General features: G+C 50.4%; 2 protein-coding genes across 2 annotated transcripts; both read left to right on the forward strand.

Annotated features, from left to right (window-relative positions):
* LOC307116171 (AMMECR1-like protein) lies at nt 1-1,384 on the forward strand (the record flags this gene model as incomplete). Its single annotated transcript, XM_079799844.1, has 2 exons — nt 1-780; nt 980-1,384. 2 exons carry the CDS (start codon nt 1-3, stop codon nt 1,382-1,384), a joined length of 1,185 nt encoding a protein of 394 aa, XP_079655970.1.
* Nucleotides 1,385-6,471: 5,087 nt separating this feature from the next.
* Nucleotides 6,472-21,905, forward strand: EDDM13 (epididymal protein 13; the record flags this gene model as incomplete). The annotated part of the gene is made up of 5 exons (XM_079799845.1): nt 6,472-6,556; nt 18,191-18,217; nt 19,076-19,102; nt 20,458-20,582; nt 21,864-21,905. 5 exons carry the CDS (start codon nt 6,472-6,474, stop codon nt 21,903-21,905), a joined length of 306 nt encoding a protein of 101 aa, XP_079655971.1.
* Nucleotides 21,906-22,433: the final 528 nt, after the last annotated feature.

Consider the following 22,433-nt stretch of genomic DNA (forward strand, 5'->3'; position numbering starts at 1 on the left):
ATGGATGGCAGCAGCGGTCGGGAGAACGTGTCAGACTTAACTCTGGGACCTGGAAACTCTCCCGTTACACGAATGAACCCCGAATCGGGAGCTCAGAGTCCTCTTCCCCGGCCCAACGGAACTGCCGGCGCCACCAAGAACCAGGTGGTGACCGCAGAGATGTGCTGCTACTGCTTCGATGTCCTCTGCCGTCACCTCCATGGCTTCCCTCAGCCTCGACCGCCTGGGTTCACCGATGAGCCCTATCCGCTCTTTGTGACATGGAGGACGGGGCGGGACCAGCGGCTCCGTGGCTGCATTGGCACCTTCTCCGCCACGAATCTCCACTCGGGGCTCAGGGAGTGCACGCTGGCCAGTGCCCTGGAGGACCGCCGGTTCCCCCCCCTGACCCCAGAGGAGCTGCCGCCCCTCTCCTGCTCCGTCTCCCTCCTGACGAACTTTGAGGAAGCCAGGGGTTACCTGGACTGGGAGGTGGGCGTCCATGGGATTCTGATTGAGTTCATCCATGAAAACGGTGTCAGAGGGGCGGCCACCTACTTACCTGAGGTCGCTGAGGAGCAAGACTGGGATCAGATCCAGACAATCGACGCCTTGCTCAGGAAAGGTGGCTTTCAGGCCCCAATCACCAGTGAGTTCAGAGAAACGCTCAGACTCACCAGGTACCGCAGTGAGAAGGTGACAGTCAGTTACGCAGACTATGTTGCTTCTCGTCAGCACCGTCTCCAGAATGGCACTCTTCGTGCCCCGCCCCTCTACAGTCACCGCTCCGGACACACGGCTGCATGACCAGTCATGCCATTCAGTCGGTGCATCAAACACCGTGGAGCCAACTGGTCACCCTGTTGGCAAAGAATCCAGGAGACAGACCCCGTACGGGTGTCAGGACTGCAGCAAAAGATTCAGTTATAAATCTCAGTTAGACCTTCACCAGAGGACACACACAGGAGAGAGACCCTTCCAATGCCGTTACTGTCCCAAGAGACTCATTCAGGCCTCGGACCGGAAGGCCCACCATCGGATCCACACGGGCCGGAAGCCGTACCGCTGCACCGTCTGCCAGGAGAGGTTTACCCACGCGTCCACGCTGCGTGGCCACGAGCGGGTCCACACCCAGGAGCGGCCGTTCCAGTGCGACGTCTGCCCCAAGAGCTTCAGCCACCGAGGGAACCTCAACGTCCACATGCGCACCCACACGGGCCTGAGGCCCTACCGGTGTCCCCAGTGCGACGGGGCCTTCCGCCAGCTGGGGACGTTCCAACGCCACCAAAGGACCTGCCAAGGAGTGCCCCGGGGGCTCCGGGTCCCTGCTGACCCAGGAGGAAAGGAAGGGGTCCCCTCTGGTGCAGAAATGGCCTATGAGCCCTTAGACAGCGGGGTGCTATGAATTAGAATTGGGGTCCCCCAACAATTACTCATGTTCCCTACTGGACCCATACTGTGTCAGTCTTGCTGGATTTTTCAATAAATATTTCACGATTCAGCCCTTATCCCTTGTTTGTCTTCCCGTTATCCTTTATTTCATTGTAAAATAGGGAGCTCCCAGGAGAGTGGCCAGATTCCCTACAGAATACCCAGTGCAATATGGAAGTCTAATACATCACATTTTTTGTATTCTAAAAAATATATATTCTTATTCATTTCTCATAGGAAGGGATAAGGAAGAGAGAGATAGAAACATCAATGATGAGAGAGAATTCAGTTCAATTCCTGGTCAAGGGCACATGCTCGGGTTGTGGGCTCATCCCCAGTGTAGGGCGTGCAGGAGGCAGCGGATCAGTGATTCCATCTCATTGATGTTTCCATCTCTCTCTCCCCCTCTTCCTTCCTCTCTGAAATCAATAAAAATATATTTAAAAAAATATATCAGTCTGGCCCTGGCTGGTTTGGCTCAGTGGCTGGAGCCTCAGCCCCCCAGATGGAAGGATCTCGGGTTTGATTCCGCTCAAGGGCACATACCACGGTTGCAGGCTTGTCCCCCGGCCTCCGGTCAGCCACGGGGTGGCAACCAATCAGTGTGTCTCTCTCCCATTGATGTTTCTCCCTCTGTGTCTCTCACACTCCCTTCTACTCCATAAAAATCAATGGGGGAAAATATCCTCAGGTGAGGATTAACAACAACAACAACAACAGCAACACGCCAGTCTAGTGTCTCTCTCCCATTGATGTTTCTCCCTCTGTGTCTCTCACAATCCCTTCTACTCCATAAAAATCAATGGGGAAAAATATCCTCAGGTGAGGATTAACAACAACAACAACAGCAACACGCCAGTCTAGCGTTTGGCTCGGTGGCTCGGTTGGTTGGAGCATCGTCCTGTGCACCAAAGCGTGACAGGTTGGACCCCAGGTCAGGGCACATACCCAGGTTGTGGGTTTGATCCCCGGTCAGGGCACATTCGGGAGGCAATCCGATAAAATAAAGAGCTAATATACAAATGGCCGTCATCCCCTACCACAGGGGGACCTGAGGCCGAGCCCGCGCCCCCCCCCCCCAGGGCAGGGCTTGACAGGGGTGGGGCTGGCTGGGGCTGGGTCTCGCGTGATTTCGAGGCAGGCATGGGTGGGTGGAGACTTGACTCTGGGTCCCACGGCACGCCCCAGACTCTGACAGGAGGAAGGTTTTCATATACATTTTACTAATTTTCTTTCATCTCTGAAACTTCGATTATAGGAAAAGGGCAAGTAGCAATATTAAAATATTTCCTCTAATTAATTCCCTTTTAATGTGCATGAATTTCGTGCATCTGGCCACTAGTTGATCAATGTTTCTCTCTCACATCAGTGTTTCTCTCTCTCTCTCTCTCTCTCTCTCTCTCTCTCTCTCTCTCATCAATAAAAAAAAAAAGAAAGCAATCTGGGAGTCTGGGGAAAGATGCCCCGGTGCATGGACCAGGGCGGGGACACCCCACAGTGCCATGACTTCGCCTGGAGTGAGGCAGTGGCCTGAGAAAGACAAAGTCAGAGAAACATTCAGACAGCGCGAAGGGCCGATGCCGTGGGTGCCTCTGCTGCACAAGGAGGCAAAGAGCATCGAACACGTGGCTCTGGGGGTTCCCCGAAGGGACACCCACAAGGGGGAGCCGGTCTGAAGGGGGGACCGAGTGAGAAGGTCTGTGGGACATCCCCGGAGACATGTCTGGAGGGACACACCCACCCTGGCCATCATCCCCGAAGGGTATCGGGGTTCGGAGCCAGGGGAAGGAGCGAGGGCAGGGAAAGGGGCCCCAGGAAAGGGGGGGCTGGCGGGGCCAGGGGAGAGGGATGCGAGTGGAGAGCAAACGCTAGGGAAGTATTGAGAATCCGCACCCCTGCTGCCTCCCCAGGGCCGGGCAGCTGGAAATGCACCGAGGCTGACCTCCTCGTCCCGGGAGAAGTCACAGGTGGATATGGGCCACTGGCTCCTGGAACGTGGGCGGGGAGTCCCTCCAGTACCAGACAGGTCCCTGATGCCCAGACGCCAGACGCCCACCGTCCGTCCTCGCCGGGCCGAGGAGCTGGCCGCCTCCCACGCTGGCCTTCCTGCCAGGCGGCCTGATCCTGTTAGACAGAGAGGCGCAGGGGCCTCCCGCGGGTTTCGGGAACGTGCCCCTCCTGGCCCCTTGCTGCCAGCTCTCGGGAGTTATGGGGTCAGGGGCAGGGGATCACCCCAGCCTTCTCTATGGGCCTCCTTTGGGCCACGTAGACACCCCATGGTGGACACTGGGCACCCACCTCATTCTAGGCCTGGGTGGGCGCTGAGGAGACAGAGAAATCTGGGTTCCTAGCTCATTCTCAGAAGGGATGTTGCACGGCCCTTCTGGGCAAATCCATATATATAGACGAGTGGCCAGATTATTATGATCTCTGAATGCATAATAATCTGGCCTCTCTCTCTCTCTCTCTCTCTCTCTCTCTCTCTCTCTCTCTCTCCATATATATACACACACACTAGAGGCCCGGTGCATGAAAATTCATGCACTGGAGGGGGGGTCCCTCAGCCCGGCCTGCCCCCTCTCACAGTCCGGGAGTCCTCAGGGGTGGGAGGCAACCCAGCCACCAGGGGAAGGTGACGCCCCATCACACCTCTGCTGCTGCCACTGCCAGCAGCACAAGCCTCAGCCGGCCCTGGTTACCTGAGCCTCAGCGGCCCTGGGCGGCTGGGCAGTCGCCATCCAAGGCTTGCCTGCACCTCAGGCCGGCCCTGGGCAGCTGGGGGGCTGAGGGGACTGGGGGACTCCAGAGGCAGGTGGGCCTGGCTGTGCCGCACACCTGCCACCCCAGCAGGGCTGAGGGGACTGGGTGCTGCCATCTTGTGACTGTGGGCGCCGCCATCTTTGAGGGCATGATGGTCAATTAGCATATTCCCTCTTTATTAGATAAGATATATTAGAGGCCCAGTGCATGAATTCATTCATGGGTGGAGTCTGGCCAGCCTGGCCAGGGGGAGGGGACATGGGCGGATGGCCGGCCTGCCTGCTGGTCGAACTCCTGGTCGAGGGGACAATTTGCATGTTAGCCTTTTATTATATAGGATATACACTGAGTGGCCAGATTATTATGCGTTCAGAGATCATAATAATCTGGCCACTCAGTGTATATGTCCTATATAATAAAAGGATAATATGCAAATTGACCCTAACAGCAAAACAACCAGGAACGATTGATGAGCACTGACCACCAGGGGAGCAGACACTCAATGTAGGAGCTGCCCCCTGGTGGTTAGTGCGTTCCCACAGGTTGAGAACCGCCAGCAGGGTCGCCTAAGACCATCGGAAAACACAGATATTTACATTACAATTCATTAACAGTAGCAAAATTACAGTTATGAAGTAGCAACGAAAATAATTTTATGGTTGGGTGTCACCACAACATGAGGAACTGTATTAAAGGGTCGCGGCATTAGAAAGGTTGAGAACCACTGCTCTAGTGTGTGTGTGTGTGTGTGTGTGTGTGTGTGTGTGTGTATTTCAGAGAGGAAGGGAGAGGGAGAGAGAGAGAGAAACATCAATGATGAGAATCATTGATTGCCTGCCTCTTGCGTGCCCCCTACTGGGGATTGAGCCCACAACCCAGGCACGTGCCCTTGACCAGAATCGAACCCAGGACCCTTCAGTCTGCAGGCCAACCCTCTGTATGTTTTTTAAAATATATATATATATTTTATTGATTTCAGAGAGGAAGGGAGAGGGAGAGAGATACTAGTAGAAACATCACTGATGAGAGAGTATCCCTGATCGTGGGCACATCCCTTAAATTCCTTGCTCCCACGTCGGGTCAGTGGGGGGACAAGGAACCCCGAGAGGCCCATCGGGGAAGCGTGTGAAGGAACTGACCAAACAGAGCCCAGGAAATGGGTGGTGGGTTCCAGCACCTGGCCAGGGCGTGGCCTGTCCTGGGCAGTGGGAGCAGGAAGCCGGCTGCCCCGGTCAGAGGAGCGGGGCGGGGGCCAGGCAGGTAAGACCTGCTCAGGCGGCAGCCACCTGTGTGGGGGCTGCTCTGTGGGAGGAACGGCCCTGGGGCAGGACAGACAGCGCGTTCTTCCCTCCCGGACCGAGCTCGGGGCTCCTCCTGGCACGACCTGGGCCTGCGAGGCTCAAAGAGTTTCCATTAACTTCCCCGTGAAGAGCTGGGCAGGCGGTCGCTGCTGGTGTAAGTGTTCAATGTGATTCGTTTTATAGGTAGTCGCTGTGCTTGGAGGTGTTTTTTTTTAAATTCAGGTTGCTATTTTAGCGTTATTCCTAGAGACTTTCATATCTTTTTGCACACTAAACTTTTTTTAAAATTGAGGTAATAGTCACCTACCACGAAATCATCCACTTAAAAGTATATTTGGTGCATTCACAATGTTGCTCAACCACCCCCTGTCCCTGGTTCTCAAGCATTTTCTTTTTTCTTTTCTTTTCTTACATTTTGTTTGTCTTGTTAATCCTCACCCCAGGATATTTTTATTTTTTAAAAAAATATTTTATTGATTTTTTTACAGAGAGGAAGGGAGAGGGATAGAGAGTTAGAAACATCGATCAGCTGCCTCCTGCACACCCCCTGATGGGAATGTGCCCGCAACCAAGGTCCATGCCCTTGACCAGAATCGAACCTGGGACCCTTCAGTCCGAAGCCCGACGCTCTATCCACTGAACCACACCGGTCGGGCAATAAAACCATTATTTTTTAATGTAAAAAAACCAACACTCGTGGCTCATTGGTTCTACCAAAACAGGACACGGCAGGGTTTGGTCTGCGGGTCCTGGACGCCAGCACCATGCCCGGCCCGACCTTGTCCCACAGGTCGCTCTCAGACCGAGGGCAGCTGCGGGCGGGAGGAAGCAGCCGTTCTGTGAGAGTAGCTGGGGGCGTGGGCACAGCTGGGTCCCTGCGGGCCTGTGGGCCGGCCGGAGGGCACGTGTGGGCAGCCAGTTCTGCCCTTGGCCTTCGGAGAGCGGGGCTGAGCTGAGTCCTGTTTGTCCGGGAAGGTCCGTCCACCGACCCCAGCCCGCCATGCGCAGACCGGAGCTGCTCCCGAAGATGTCCCTGCTGGCTCTGCTCCTCCTGGGGCTCGCCGAGGCCTGCGTCCCCCGCGAAGGTAACGCTGCCCCCCTTCTGGCCTCCCTCCGGCCCTCCCCACCGTGCGGGCCGGCCTCAGACAGGGCTACCCGACGTCTCACCAGACTCCTTCTTGCTTCAGGCTCCGACAGTCTCCCCTCCCTTTTCTCTCTTTTATTATTTTTTTTTATTTCAAGAAAAACGATTTTAAGTATAATGATGTTACATGCAATAAACATTAATGTTTCACTGGACCCCCTGGGGCACACCCAGATGTGCTGGGCGCCAGGACAGAGACCACAAATCCCTTCATTATCATGTTAATCGTTCCTGCACCCACCTAATTTTGTGTCCATCATTTCACTTTTTATCCAATCCCAGGGGTTTCCCCCGCTTTGCTTTATCCCACTTCCTTAATCCATCACCAGTGAATTTCCTGTAACCCACCTATGTCCCTCCTTTGATGGCAATGTATAAATACAGATGTAACCCGCCATTCTCCGGAGCATTATCTCAGTTCGTTGAGGTTCTGCTTCCCTGCATATGTTGACAGTTTGGCTCAAATAAACTCACAAAAATTCTTTAAAAAAAAACAAAACCCAAAAAACATGAATATTTCAAGAAAAACTACTTTAAATATAATATTACATGCAATTAAAATATTTCAAGAAAAAAGATTTTAAATATACTAATATTACCAAAACTGTCCTAACATAGTATATCATCACAAAAGTTGTAGGAAATATTAAAAATCTGCAAATAACAGGATTACTTCTGTTATATTCTAAGGTATTTTTTTTCCCTCTGGCTCTATTTTGGTTCATCGGTTTATGTTGTTCATTATATTCCACAAGTGAGTGAGATCATGTGGCATTTATCTTTCTCTCCTCTCCCTTTTCCTCGGAGGAGATGGGAGGGGGGCGGCGTGCTGGGTATGGGGGTCCCTGCCATTGCAGATGGACAGACTCGTGTCTGCGTCCGGGTTTTACCGTGGACGCGGTAACGGGCGGGGGTACGTTGCCCGCACATCCTCACCGTCCTCGGGGACCAGTGGGCATCACAGACCCTCCAGTCCGCAGGCTGGGCTGAGTGTCCTCAGTGAGCTGTGTGCGTGCTGTGCCCGGGGGTTAATGTTAGTAGGGTACAGAGTTCTAGTCAGACCCCTGCCCCTCCCAACATGAAGACACCACATGTTGGAGACAGCACTGCAGTCTCGCCACAGAGCCGAGTTCCTGTTTCGTCATTTGCTCCACACACGTGTGCTGGGTTCCCGGTGTGTCCCGTGTGCTGAAGCGAGCGAGGCCGTGGGCGAAAAGACAGATGAGCCCCAAGGTCGTGGAATTCTCGTGTCACGCAGATAAACAGCCTCATGTGGCGATTCAGAGAAAGCCTCTCTGGATAGGTTACATTTGAGGCGTGACGTCGCCGATGTGTAGGGGCGAGTCAGGTAAAGAGGTAGGGGAGACGGTCCTGGGTGCACAGGTCCTGGGGCAGGAAGGTGCTGAGTCCTTACATGGTTGGATGGTAGGTGGATGATGGATGGATGGTGAATAGATGAATGGCTGATTGGGTGGAGGATGGATGGATGCATAAATGATGGATGATGGATGGATGGATGGATGGATGGATGGATGGATGGATGGATGATGAATAGATGGAGGATTGATGGATGAGAGATGGATGGAGGATGGGATGGATACATAAATGGTGAATGGGTGATGATGGATGGATGGATGATGGATGGAGGATAGATGGATGCATACATGATGAATGGATGGGTGATGGATGGATGGGTGGATAGATGGATGATTGATGGGTAGATGGGTGGTGGATAGATGGATAGAAGATGGATGATGGATGGATGGATGGATGGATGGATGAGTAGATGATGGATGGATAGATAGATAATAGAGAAGTGATGGATGGATAATTGGATAAACCCACGTGGCTTTGTTGATGCAAATGCTGGGTGGGCTCTCTGCTCTCCTTGGTCACTGCAGTGATTTGCGTCTAATTCGGAATTCTCTCCTTGCTCCCTGCTCCCTGCTCCCTGCTCCCTGCTCCTGTTGGGATCCGGATGGCTAATGCCTCTGCTTCCAGTGGCAATCGAAGAGAAAAGTAAGAACCACGGAAACCCCAAGTCCATATTCCGAGACCCAGCTCCTTTCCGATTCCTTCACCGATTAAGACCCCCCCGGGGAATTCTGGGGAAAGGAGGGACCTGGATCTGGTACCCAGGCTTGGCCTTGGGGTCCGGGCATAACTAGGAGGTTTATGTGGTGATAACATAAAAATAGCCTCTTGTGAACCCCCTCCCCACATAACGCTAGGCAGGTGAATGCAGGAATAACAAACGCGTGTGGGAATTAACCCAGGTGGGTCATGTCAGTAGTAACCCTACTCTCTCTGTTGCTTTTATTTCCCATGTTGATCCTCTGGCTCCTGGTTCTGTGGTTCCCTCCAGTCAAATGTAAGTCCTGTCTCCTCCTCTGAACATGAATAGGGAGCCCTCCAACCCAGAGGAGGAAGGGGCAAAGGGGAGAGGTGAAACCGCTCCCCACAACAGGCAACCAGGGCAGATGCAGAAACTCTCAATCCCACATGGGATCTAAACCCGGAATCTGCAGGTCCCGGAGGGGGGGGGAAGGGGGGGGCAACTGCATAGATTTCAGGGAACAAGTTACAGAGGCCGAAGAAGGGCCCATGGAGCTTAGGAGAAAGAGAGAGGGACAAGGAAAACTTGCCTGGGAGTTTGGGGGGTGAGGGGAGGAAGGGGCGGGGGGTGGGGGAAAGGGGGGAAAGGGATGGGGGGAGGCACTACCATGATCCCGGGAGTGCTCCGACTTCTGGGATATGTGTGTCTCCAAAGGGGCCCGTGGCTCATAAAGTGGGTCACAGCTTCTCATTCTGGTTCCCCGTCCCATCTCGGGGCCTACGGGGTGCACTGAGGCCCCAGGGTGACTTCATTCATCTCGTATTTTCTCTGCCCCTCTGCTGGGAACTTGACCCCGCCGGCCACCATCGGTCCCCTCTGTCCTGCTGGGTGCCTGTCCAGTACTGAAAGGTAAGCCCTGGCCCGCCTCCCTCCCTTCTCCTGATGACGCCCTTGTCCAACAGGGGAAGTTTCCGATGGCCGATGGCGTCCATGGGCCTTCCTTCCCCCGGCGCCAGTTCAGTCCAATGGCACCACAGCACTATGGCTGGGTTTGCAAGTTGGGGAGCGAGGAGCCCCATCAGGAAGTGAGATGGCATCTGGTAGCAGCAAGTGCACAGGCTCAGGCCCCTCTGTCTTCAGAGCCCGCGTTTGCCCCGTCTTAGCTGGACATTCTTTTTTGTTTGTTTTGTTTTGTTTTTTGTTAGTCCTCACCTGAGGATATTTTTCCATTGATTTTTAGGGAGAGTGGAAGAGAGAGGGAAAGGCAGAGAGAAATATCGATGCGAGAGAAACACATCGGTCGGTTGCCTCTTGCAACTGAAGTACGTGCCCTTGAACGGAATAGAACCTGGGACCCTTCAGCCCGCAGGCTGACGCTCTATCCACTGAGCCAAACAGGCCAGGGCTGGACATTATTTTTAATTTTTTTACTTTATTTTAAGCGAATCATACTTTGTTATCATGAAAAGTGTGCCAAGGGTGAACCTGAGGAGGGGCGGTGAAGGATTGAAGAAAAGACAGACAAGAGAATACAGCTGGGGCTTGGTAGATCTCCCGTGCCTGGATGAGGACACAAAAGACCAAGCCTGCAAGCTGATGCTTTATTTCATAGTCTGATTAAAACAAGGGTAGATTAACTGTATACAAATGTTCCTGTTTTGGCAACACTTGCTGCACCTCCCACAGCCCATTAACCTCTTAGGAAGGAATTAGGGAGAGCTGCAAGGTCAGGCTTAATTATGCTGGGAGAGCTCTGCCCTCCAGGCTGGGACTTGTCTGTGGCCCTGCTACAGGGGTCCTAGCTGCTCCCTAAAGAAAAGGTTTACAAAATCCGTGTTTTTTGTTTAAAATATCTTTATTGTTGAAAGTATTACATTTGTCCCCCCATTGATTAGATAAATGAACAGCAATTAGCCAGTGATACGAGAGGAATCAAAGATACTGCATACTGACTTCCTGAAAGAGACTCCTGGAACCAGTGATGTCTCCGATAAATTTAAGAAAAGAAGTGTTTGTTTATAGAGTAAACAGTACATTAACATGTGCTGTATATAAACCAGGTTAAAATGGAATCATGTGTGGGTCTGGAACGAATGAATTCAATTTATGTTATATCTAGTGGGAAAAATTACTTAATTTTCGAACAAATCACTTAAAAATATCCTACATAATAAAAGGCCAATGTGCAAATTGTCCCCTCGGGCGGGAGTTCCACCTATAGGAGCTTGACTGGTCGCTATGATGTGCACTGCGGCTTCCAACTGGCCCAATCCAGCCCCGATAAGCACCCCAACCTCCCATGTCCCATCCCCCCCAGCTGGCCCCACTCCTGATTGGCCCCCCCACCCCAATCAGGGGCAGAGCCGGCTGGTCAACCACCCACAGCCCCTCCCGCCAGCCAGTTCCCCCATAGGCCCCGATAGGGAGGCTGGCCGGCCAACCTCCTGGGGGTCCCTCCACCTGGTTGGTTGCCCCCCACACACACACATAGGCCTTCATTGCTGGCCAGGCCGAGGGACCTCACCCGTGCATGAATTCATGCACTGGGCCTCTAGTATCTATACTAATAAAAGCCTAGGTGGCCCTCGAGCCCTTGTGCAATGCCCTCATGTCATCACAATATGGCCGCCCCCATGTTGTCACAAGATGGCCACCCCCATGTCGTCACAAGATGGCTGCCACAATATGGCCTGCAGGGGAGGGCAGTTAGGGGAGATCAGGCCTGCAGGGGAGGGCAGTTAGGTGGACCCATTGTGGATTCTATTTCCCATCCTGTTTGCAGCACCCAGCATCTGATCTTGTTTTTGGTTTTTCTACTTATGGCTTCACCTGGGTGATCCCCATCCCACCATTCTGTACCACACCTGCAACCTTGACCTCCGTATTGACTCCTCGCCTGGATGGGCTGCTATCAGGAATCCTAGGTAAATATCTTGGTGACCTTGGACAGTGAACTTCGATGGAAGACTTTGAGCAAGAATTTCTGAGCATGAATATGTACCTGTACTCATGCTTGGGGGAGGGGGACCCATGTTTGGGTGATTGAAACCCAAAGATGGACCAGCTATACTCACTGTTTATGAACTCAGTGGGGGAGAACAGGAACAAATAAACAGGCCTTAGCTGATTTGACTCAGTGGATAGAGCATAAGCCTGTGGACTGAAAGTCCCAGGTTCAATTCTGGTCAAGGGCACATGCCCAGGTTTTGGGCTCGATTCCCAGTAGGGGGCATGCAGAAGGCAGCCAATCAATGATTTCTCTCATCATTGATGTTTCTATCTCTCTCTCCCTCTACTTCCTCTCTGAAATCAATAAAAATATATTTTTAAAAAGAAAGAGAGAGGGGGAGGGGATTAAATTGGATTAGAGGCAAATGATTCCTGCTTGGGGTGATGGGGCTCGGAAAAGGGACCGTGGGAATATTGAGGAAACCCTACAAGATGCCTGAAGCATCATAGCCATACTTCCCAGAGAAGAGAGTTTGTTGATCTGGGGGAAATGTACTAATGAGGAACAGTCTTTCTGTTGTGTTTACACATCATTTGGCGTTTCTTCTTCCTCAGGTATGATGAGCAGACTGTCGACGGATGGTAAGTGTGAGGACTTTATTTTTTTCCGGTGTTTATTTTCTCTTTTCTTTAAGAAAATGCAGATGTATGGAGTCAGTTTTTCCTTGTTTGTTTAAAATGAATATTGTTTATTTAATGTAGCTTTTGAAAATATATTTTATTGATTTTTTACAGAGAGGAAGGGAGAGGGAGAGAGAGTTAGAAACATCAATGAGACAGAAACATCAATCAGCTGCCTCCTGCACACCCCCTGTTGGGGAGGGAGCCCACAACCCTGGCATGTGCCCTGACCAGGAATCGAACCAGTGACCTTCTGATGCACGGGACAATGTTCCAACCAACTGAGCCACACCATTTTCTATTGGTTGGTTGATTGATTGATTGATTGATTGATTGATTGATTTGAGAGGGAGAGAGAGAGGAACATCAATTTCTTATTCTACTTATGTATGTGTTCACTGGTTGATTCTTTTTTTTAAATATAATTTTTATTGATTTTTTTACAGAGAGGAAGGGAGAGAGAGAGTTAGAAACATCGATGGGAGAGAAACATGGATCAGCTGCCTCCTGCACGCCCCCTACTGGGGACGTGCCCGCAACCAAGGTACATGCCCTTGACAGGAATCGAACCTGGGACCCTCCAGTCCACAGGCTGACGCTCTATCCACTGAGCCAAACCGGTTTTGGCATGGTTGATTCTTGTACTGTGCCCTGACCGGGGATTGAACCTGCAACCTTGGCGTATGAAGACAGCGCTCTAACCAACTGAGCTACCCAACCAGGACCCCATTTTTCTTAACAAGAAGTCTGAGGTCTTTCACATTACCGTACCTACACGGCTCCACATCCTCTGGCTCTGGTGACTCTCACGCCACAGCCATCTTCTGCCGTGGTGCCTCACGGAGGGTCTCTCGCAACCCACCAAAGCTCTGCACAAACCTCCCCCCCTTCCAACACCAAGCCCACGCTCTTCTCTCTGCCTGAGCTGCTTCTCTCTCTCTCCTTCCCAATGTCTCCGCCTGGCTAACCCCTCCTCATCTTTCAGGTTTCAGACCCAGAAACAAAGTCTCCAAGATGCCTTCCCTGGCACCCCCAACAGGTCAGCAACCATCGCCCCCCCTCCTTATAGGTGCCCCACCGTATCCACAGGTGCACCCAGGAACACATGTCCCACCTGTCCTCAATTCAGGGCTCTTCTGTTGGCTGCTTCTCCTACCAGACTTGGCTCACTAACGTTCTCTGCATGTAGGGGCCTTGCCCGCCCAATCTTCATGCATCCTCCATCCCGAGGACATTGATGTCCCGCTGATGTTTGTTAAAGGGAAAGGCTGACTTCAGGATGGAGTCCGAGGCTTGCCTGCGTCGTCGCTGGTAGCATTTCTGCCTCTGCTCTCCTCCTCTGACTGGCCGGGGAACGCTTCCTGGGTGGGGGTCCAAGATCCCAGTCTTAATGCCGATTTCTCTCTTTACTCTGCACGCCCACTGGAACCTGGCCGCCTGCATTCTCACCTCCAGATAGGACAGAAGAAGAAAGTAAGTACTGGGACAGTCCCAAGTGTGTGTCCTTGAAAGTACCTTCTTGGAGCCCCCCCTGGGCCTGGAAACTCCTTTAAAATGTTGGGGGGAGGGCCCTGGCAAGTTTTAAAAAGAATTTTTATTGATTGATTTTAAAGAGAGGGAGGGAGGGAGAGAGAGAGAGAGAGATGAGAGAGAGAGAGAGAGAGAGAGAGAGAGATATTTGTTATTCCATTTATTTATGCATTCATTGGTCTTTTTTCCTCCCCAAATATATTTTTATTGATTTCAGAGAGGAAGGGAGAGAGAGAGAGAGAGTTAGAAACATCAAAGATGAGAGAGAACTACTGATCGGGCACCTCCTGCATGCCCCATGCTGGAGACTGAGCCCGCAACCCGGGCATGTGCCCCAACCTGGAATGGAACCACGATCTCCTGGTTCATAGGTCGATGCTCAACCACTGAGCCCTGCCAGCCGGGCTCAGAGGTCTATTTTTGTATGTGCCCTAACTGAGGATTGAACACACAACCTGGGTGTATCGGAACGACGCTCTAACCAACTGAGCTACCCCGCCAGGACCCTTGCATTTAGACTTGGCCTTGGGTCAGGGTCAAAATCAGTGCAATCAGACTCCATCCAAGAATGGAGCTGTGGGGGTTGGGTTGAGAAGGGAGCCCTGATTTGGAGTGATTGCCAATGTCCGTGGTGTAAATACTTTTTAACTCTGGCTGGTTTCACGCTAGCAATGGTTTCACAGCTGGCTCGAAAAATTTGTAAACACTTAACCATTTGTTGTGTGAGTCCGCTCCAGCATGGGGGTGGAACGGACGAATAAGGTTAATGTCCATTCTTCTTTCTCAAGTCCTGCTTCCACTCTCCCTTCGAGATGGAGAGGTGGTGATTCAATGGTACCCACCTGTTTGGGGTCATTAATTGGATCTTCTCAATGAAACACCTCCAGTGACTGTATAAATCTCCCTTCTTTCATTTATAAAGCAAGATAAGGATGTCCTTATTTTAACACTAGTGGCCCAGTGCACGAAATTTGTGCATGGGGGGTGGGGGGCGTGTCCCTCAGCCCCGCCTGCACCCTCTCCAATCTGGGACCCCTTGGGGATGTCTGACTGCCTCTCACAATACAGGACCACTGGCTCCTAACTGCTCACCTGCCTGCCTGCCTGCCTGATTGCCCCTAAAAACTCTACCTGCTGGCCTGATCACCCCCAACTGCCCCCCTTCTGGCCTGCTCTCCCCAAACTTCCCCCCCCACCAGCCTGATTGCCCCTAACCACCTTTGCCTCAACTCCACCACCATGGCTTTGTTCGGAAGGTCTCCCGGAAAGTCTCCTGATCTAATTAGTGTATTACTCTTTTATTAGTATAGATAGCCTCCCCATGACTGTGAGATAAATATTTAATAAAGTACAAAAAAAAAAAGAGTACATGAAAAAAAAAGTGAAATCTGAGTAAGTAAGGTAGATAGCCCGGTGAATGGTATTGGGCCAATGCCAATTTCCTGGCTTTGATAACGTGCTATGGTTATGTAAGACGTCACCATGGGGGTGGGGGAGAAGGTGGACAATGGGTACACAGGACCCATTTTGCTATTTTTGCAATATCTGTGAGTCTATAATTGGCCCACAATAAAAACGTAGTAATTTTAAGACTGTTTAGTGAAGGAATAATGGAATGGACTGGGGGAGGGGGGTCTTGTTGATCTTTCTCGCTCACTCTTTTCCATATGGACTCTCTGACTCCTGGCTCTGCTGCACCCTTCAGTGAAAGGTACGTTATTTCTTGGGCACCTTGGATGCTGGGAAGAAAAGAAAGCAAGAGAGAGAAGGGACTGTTTGGGTTCTTCTCCATGGAAGAGCCACATTACAAGAGAGACCCTCTGCTAAGGGAGGTCTCCTTCTGTCCCAATTTCCAAAGGAGGCTCAGGATGAGCTGTGGGGGTCCACTTGCCCCTCCCCCCAAGATTGCACTGAAAGTCGTGAGAGTATGTGGGGGATGCGGGAGGCTCCACGGCAGTAGGCGTGATGGGGTAGGTGAGCACATATATGGTTCCCAGACTTCATTGGATTCTCAAAAGCTGAAGACCGCTGTCCCAGAATACAGAGACGTGTTGAGTTGCACGTATTTGTTGAGAGGGAGACTGAATAAGGAGATCCAAGAGGTGCAACTCTTCCCTCAAGCTTTTCTCCCCCCCTGACCCCACAGGAGAGAAAGGAGATAAAAATGGGTCAAGGGGAATCTTCTTCTGATAATCTTCCTAATCTCTGGGGGATGAATCCCCAAGGACACTGAGTCCCTGGGTATTCTGGTCACTTGGGTAAATGTGTCTCCCAAGGGGACAAGTATAGTAGAAGCATCTAAAGCCACTCACCCTGGACCCCCAGCCCATCCCATGAAATCCGGGCAACGCTCTCACTTCCCTCCTATGCGCTGGTCTCTTCTGAGAACCAACGGGGTGGGATGAGCTAGGAAGGAGCCATTAACACCTTCCTCATTCTCTCACCCTCGTTTCTGTCGGTGCCAACGACTCCTACTGGATTTTCCCCTCCGTGGTGCTCACATCTCAACAGTATTGAAACGTAAGACTCTTGTTCTATGTCCCTGCCCCTCCCATCTTTTGCTGTGTTCACTTTTTTATTTTATTTTAATTTTTCAAATACGTTTTTTTATTGATTTCAAAGAGGAAGGGAGAGGGAGAGAAAGATAGAACCATCAATGAGTCATTGATCAGCTGCCTCCCACATGCCCCACACTGGGAATTGAGCCTGCAACCCACGCATGTGCCCTAACTGGGAATTGAACTGGGACCTCCTGGTTTGTAGGTTGATGCTCAACCACTGAACCATGCCAGCCAGGCCCATATTCACTTTCTTAGGTCTGCTCAAGGGTCCATTCCTAGCCATGGATCATCTCTCAGAGAACTTATTTTAGCCCAGGGACTGAAAAATAATGCATTACCTTCCCCTTCAAAGAGGTGGGTTGTCTTAGGAGAACCAATCCCTCCCCGAGTCAGGGATATGGGTGATGCTATTATGATGATGGTGATGACCATAATGAAGAGTCACTAAGAGTTTATCGGTGTCAGGCACCTTTATGTATTATGTTATATATCCCCTAAAAACTTTCTAATGGCCCAGCGGCGTGGCTCAGTGGTTGAGCATCAACCTACGAACCAGGAGATCATGGTTCAATTCCTGTCAGGGCACATGCCCGAGTCGCGGGCTCGATCCCCAGTGTGGGGCATGCAGGAGGCAGCCGATCAATGATTCTCTCTCATCATTGATGTTTCTCTCTCTCTCCCTCTCCTTTCCTCTCTGAAATAAATTTTAAAAATATGTTGTAAAAAAAACTTTCTAATGGTAGGCGTTATCCACCTGAAGTATGTAGGTGCCTACAACATGGCGACACTGAGTAGATGGAGAGGTGGTGGCTACCTTCCCAACCTAACCCTGATTCTGTGCAAGTCCTTTAAGCCATTAGATCCCCCTCGGACCCACACAATGAGATTTTGGTCAGCTCCCCCGACCCAGTTCCCTGCCATAAGTCCTAACTGCCCACCACCACCCATCTTGGCTCTTCTCTCATTGGTCCTGATCTCCCGCCTTCTGATCTTGTGGTTTTTCCTCCCTACGTATGGTCTCATCTCTCATGGCTCCTTAAACGCGACAATCTGGACTTTGCAAACCTGACCATGGTCTTGCCTCCGGGACCACACTTCCTTCTGGATGGACGACATCAGAGATTCTAGGTAAGTATCTCACTCCATCCATTACCTGGGATTTTGGTGGAAATCTTGTCTGGCAATAATATCCTTTAATACTTAGCATATGCCGGGACTATGGAGCGTGGTGGAAACCAAAAAAGATGAACCAAAAAGATGTTCTCATACCTCTACATGAACTCATAGTCTAATGCGGAAGACAGGCACATGATAGGGGAGCCAGATGAATAGTTATAATACAACTAGAGGCCCAGTGCACGAAATTCATGCACTGGGGTGGGGGTCCCCTCAGCCTAGCCTAGCCTGCGCCCTGTCCAACTGATGGCTTAGTGCTGCCGTGGAGGCAGGAGAAGCTCCCGCCACTGCCACTGCACCAGCCGTGAGCCCGGCTTCTGGCTCAGCCTTGCTCCCCCTGTGGGAGTGCACTGATCACCAGGGGGCAGCTCCTGCATTGAGCATCTGCCTCTGGTGGTCATTGCGGGTCACAGTTACCTGTCATTCCACCGTTTGATCGATTTGCATATTAGCCTTTTATTATGTAGGAAATGAATGAATGTCCTCAGGAAGGGGCAATGAGAAAAGGTGAGAGGTAGCTTGGGATGAGTGTGTTGAATCTGTGGGTCTGGGGGCACTGATCATGCTGCCTTATGCAATTCTACGTGTATGTTGTATGTAATTTGTATGTTGTCTTCCATAGGTTTGCTGAGCCTCCAAGTGTTAAATGGTAAGTGGTGACTGCTCTTTGGCCACACTACTGGTTTTTGGTCCCATACACAGAAATAGAGAGATACTAGCTTTTTTAAAAAAGGTTGAAAGAGCCTTTATACTCTGTCATCATCATTGTCATTAGCATCATGCATGTTTAACATTTTTCATTCATCTGGCAACAAATACTAATAGATATTAGCTACCCTAAGTCCCATTCTAGGGAATAGAACAGACAAAAATATGTGCCCAGCTGGAACTAATGAGAGGAGAATGAAAAAAATAAGGAAGGAGGTTAAGTCTGTTGTACGCTGAAAAGTTCTATGAAGTTAGTAGGGAAAGGCAGAGGGAAATGCATTGTGGGAGAGGTTGGTACGTTTTCAAAGGGTGATCAGGCAAAGTGACATTTCAGCAAAGACTTGAAGGAGGTGAGGGAGCCAGTCATGTGTGCGACAGGGCTAAGGGTGTTCCAGGCAGAGGGAACAGCGTGTGCAAAGGCCATGAGGCAGGAGAGTGCTGGGATCAGGGGACAGCAAGGAGGCTCATGGCATTCCCTTCTCGTGTGAGGCGCCCAGAAACGCTGTTTAGTTTGGTCTCCATCCATTTCATAATTCATTGATGGTTTCATTCTTGCTTCCTCTCCTCTTCACCCCCTTCCTTATCCCTCCTTTCCTCCCTCCTCTTTCTCTTTCTCCTCCTCCTTCTTCCTCCCCTCCTCCTTCTATCCTTCCCTCCTCCTCCTCCTCCTCCTCCTCCTCCTCCTCCTCCTCCTCCTCCTCCTCCTTCTTCTTCTTCTTCTTCTTCTTCTTCTTCTTCTTCTTCTTCTCCTTCTTCTTCTTCTTTGTGCCCTCTTCCTCCCCTCCTCCTCCATTTTTAGAAGAAACAAGTGACTGCAAGGAAGAAGGTGAGTGCATGGAATCTGGAGAATCTCCTTCAGGCTGGGTTACCATAAGCCCTGAGAAGGTCTCAGGTAACCAAGGTCGGGGCTTTAGTACCTGGGAAGTGCTTTTCAAGGGCATCCAAAGCCTGCCCCCTTCTGACTGCTCACTAGTATCAAGGTGACCCCCCATCCTAAGGAATGAATGGGAACATTTTTGTGTTTCCCAGTCCTTTCTGCTATTGATCATTGAACCTTGTCCCCTTGGAAGTTATCAGGCAAGTCTTGTATGGCTGAAAACCAAGATCAAGGACACCAGAGAATATAAGCAAGCTTCTAGGTGACCCCGTTATTAAAAACACTAACCCCTAAAAATAGCTAATATTATTACTATTATTATTTTAAAATATGTTTTTATTGATATCAGAGAGGAAGGGAGAGGGAGAGAGTGACAGAAACATCAATGATGAGAGAGAATCATGGATCAGCTGCCTCCTGCATGCCCCCCACTGGGGATCGAGCCTGTGCCCTGACCGGGAATCAAATCGTGACCTCCTGGTTCATAGGAAATAACTAGGCAATAGCTAGGATTGTTAAGTTCACAAAAATAGATGAATGATTTCACCAGAGAATTATACTTTGTTTAAAAAGATAATCAAATGGAAATTATAGAATTGAGAACATATAACTGAAATGAAGATTTCAGGTGTTGACCTTAACATCAAAAGGGATCATTATTTCAGGGAATGCTGCCTGATTCATGTATCATTAAATAAAGCCAATTTTTTTTAAAGGTGATTATTGAACTAGAAAACAGGAGAGATCATTCAAGTAAAGCACAATAGATGAAAGTATAGAAAATACAGAAAAGAGCTCAAAAGACGTATGATACTCAGTGAACAGTTGTGACGAATGTAAGGTTAGAATTTCAGAGGGAGAATCAAGAGAAAATAAAGCTGAAGTAATCTCTGAAGAGTTAATGGCTAAGAACTTTGCATGTGGATAAAAATCGCCACCAAACAACAGATTTTGAAAGTTCTCAGAACCCCAAGGCGGAATGTACCTTCCAGGAGCTCTGGCCAGGTGGGTCAGTTGGTTGGAGTGCTGTCCCGTACACCAAAAGGTTTCGGGTTGGATTCCCAGTCAGGACACATACGTAGGTCGGAATTTTTGTCTTACCAAGGTTCAGTATATGTTGGTTCATAAAGCTAGAGCCTCAATCAATTTCAGATTGAAGTCTTTCAGGGTCTCTCTCTGAGTACAATGGGATTAGGCTATAAGTCAACAATAAACGTATTAGAAGGGAGATTCCAAAAGAGCAAGAATTTCTAGATAGAGAGGGCACACCTTTGGTGTAAGTCATCGCCATCCACTCCTCCCAGTTAAGCTTCCCCCAACGACCATGCCCACCAAGAAGCCATTCAGGAAAAGGAGCAAATGGAACTTGCTGAAGTGCGCCTACATGATGGTCACCTTCCTGTTTGTGTCCTACAATAAAGGAGACTGGGTAAGAAGGAGCCTGGTCACCAGGGAGGGAGGAGGGAGTGGGAGGAAAGAGAGGGGTAGGGAGCACAAATAAGGGGAGAAGGGAGCCAAAGAGATGCCAAGCAAACAAAATATAGGAGAGGAGACCCCTCTTCTGTAAGTCAAATCCTTCCTTCCTCCCGCTCTCTCCATCCCTCTCTCAATAATTTTTGTTTTTAATCTTTGCCCAAGGATATTTTTCCATTGATCTTTTTGAATGCATGGAAGAGAGAGGCAAAGACAGAGAAAAACATCCATGTGAGAGAAACACATCAATCGGTTGCCTCCTGCACGAGCCCTGACCAGGGCCCTGGTCCAGAGAGGAGCCTGCAACCCACGTCCTCAATAGAACCCAGGACCCTTTGGTGTGCAGGCCAACGCTCTACCCACTGAGATAAACTGGCTAGGCCATTCCCTCTCTCCATCCTCAGACTTGCATAGCACTAACATAGCCGAAGAAATTCCTATAAAACACCACCACCTCTAATTCTATTTCTTCTTCTTCTTCTTCTTCTTCTTCTTCTTCTTCTTCTTCTTCTTCTTCTTCTTCTTCTCTCTCTCTCTCTCTCTCTCTCTCTCTCTCTCTCTCCTCTCTCTCTCTCCTTTCTCACTACCTTTTTTCATGTAGGGGAAGCCCTTAAGAACCAAGCATTTTCCCAGCCAGTGTGGTTCAGTGGTTGAGCGTTGGCCTATGAACCAGGAGGCCATGACTCGATTCCTGATCTGGGCACATGGCCGGGTTGCAGGCTTGACCCCCAGTAGGGGGCGTGCAGGAGGCAGCTGATCCATGATTCTCTCTCATCATTGATGTTTCTATCTCTCTGTCCCTCTCCCTTCTTCTCTGAAATAAAAATATATATATATATTTAAAAGAACCAAGCATTTAGCATTTTGCGGAAGAAGCTGGAAGATGGGGTGGATGGTGGGAGCAGTGAGAGGTGTGGCTAAGTAGATCAGCAAGACCACGGGATGTTGTGAGAGGAAAGGAGGAGAGAAAGTTGGGTGGGGAAGGAAGGAAGGAAGGAAGGAAGGAAGGAAGGAAGGAAGGAAGGGAGGGAGGGAGGGAGGGAGGGAGGGAGGGAGGGAGGGAGGGAGGGAGGGAGGGAGGGAGGGAGGAAGGAGGAAGGAAGGAAGGAAGGAAGGAAGGAAGGAAGGAAGGAAGGAAGGAAGGAAGGAAGGGGGGGAGGGAAGGTGGCAAGGTGACTTGCCTCACCCTTACCGTTTCTTTCTCTGTTTCCGGTTCACCCCTTCGTCACCCTCCCAGTGCTACTGCCACTACTGCAGCACCGAGCTGGAGATCAGGTAGGTTACGGCAGGGAAGGGGGTTTGCCCACTCCTGGTGGGAGGGCTTGGTCCCAGCTGCCTAGTGTTTGAGTAGGGAACTCCAGGTGGGTTTGGGCACTCCAATCACAGAATCACAGAGCTGTATGCAAAGTTCCAAGTTCTCCAATGTTCATCTCAAGCTACTGCTTGACACGGCCCATGAAGAGCATCACAAGCGCTTGGGATTCGGAGAGCTGGAGGAATAAATTTATGAATTTTATATTGCTTATTTTTTCAGCTGTGGTAAAATACACAGGACATAAAGTTTACCATTCGTGATATTTCGTGCATTCATAATGTTGTGCAACCATCACCACTGTCTAGCTCTGGAAAATTTTTATCATCCCCAAGGGAACTCTGTCCCCACCAAGGGAACTCTGTCCCCATAAGCAGTCTCTCTACCCACTAACCTACTCTACACCTCTGAGCCAGTTACCACTAATCCCACCCCCCCCCTCTCTCTCTCTCTCTCTCTCTCTCTCTCACACACACACACACACACACACACACA

This window comes from Cnephaeus nilssonii (genome assembly GCF_951640355.1).
Source record: "Cnephaeus nilssonii genome assembly, chromosome: 20".
NCBI lineage: Eukaryota > Metazoa > Chordata > Mammalia > Chiroptera > Vespertilionidae > Cnephaeus > Cnephaeus nilssonii.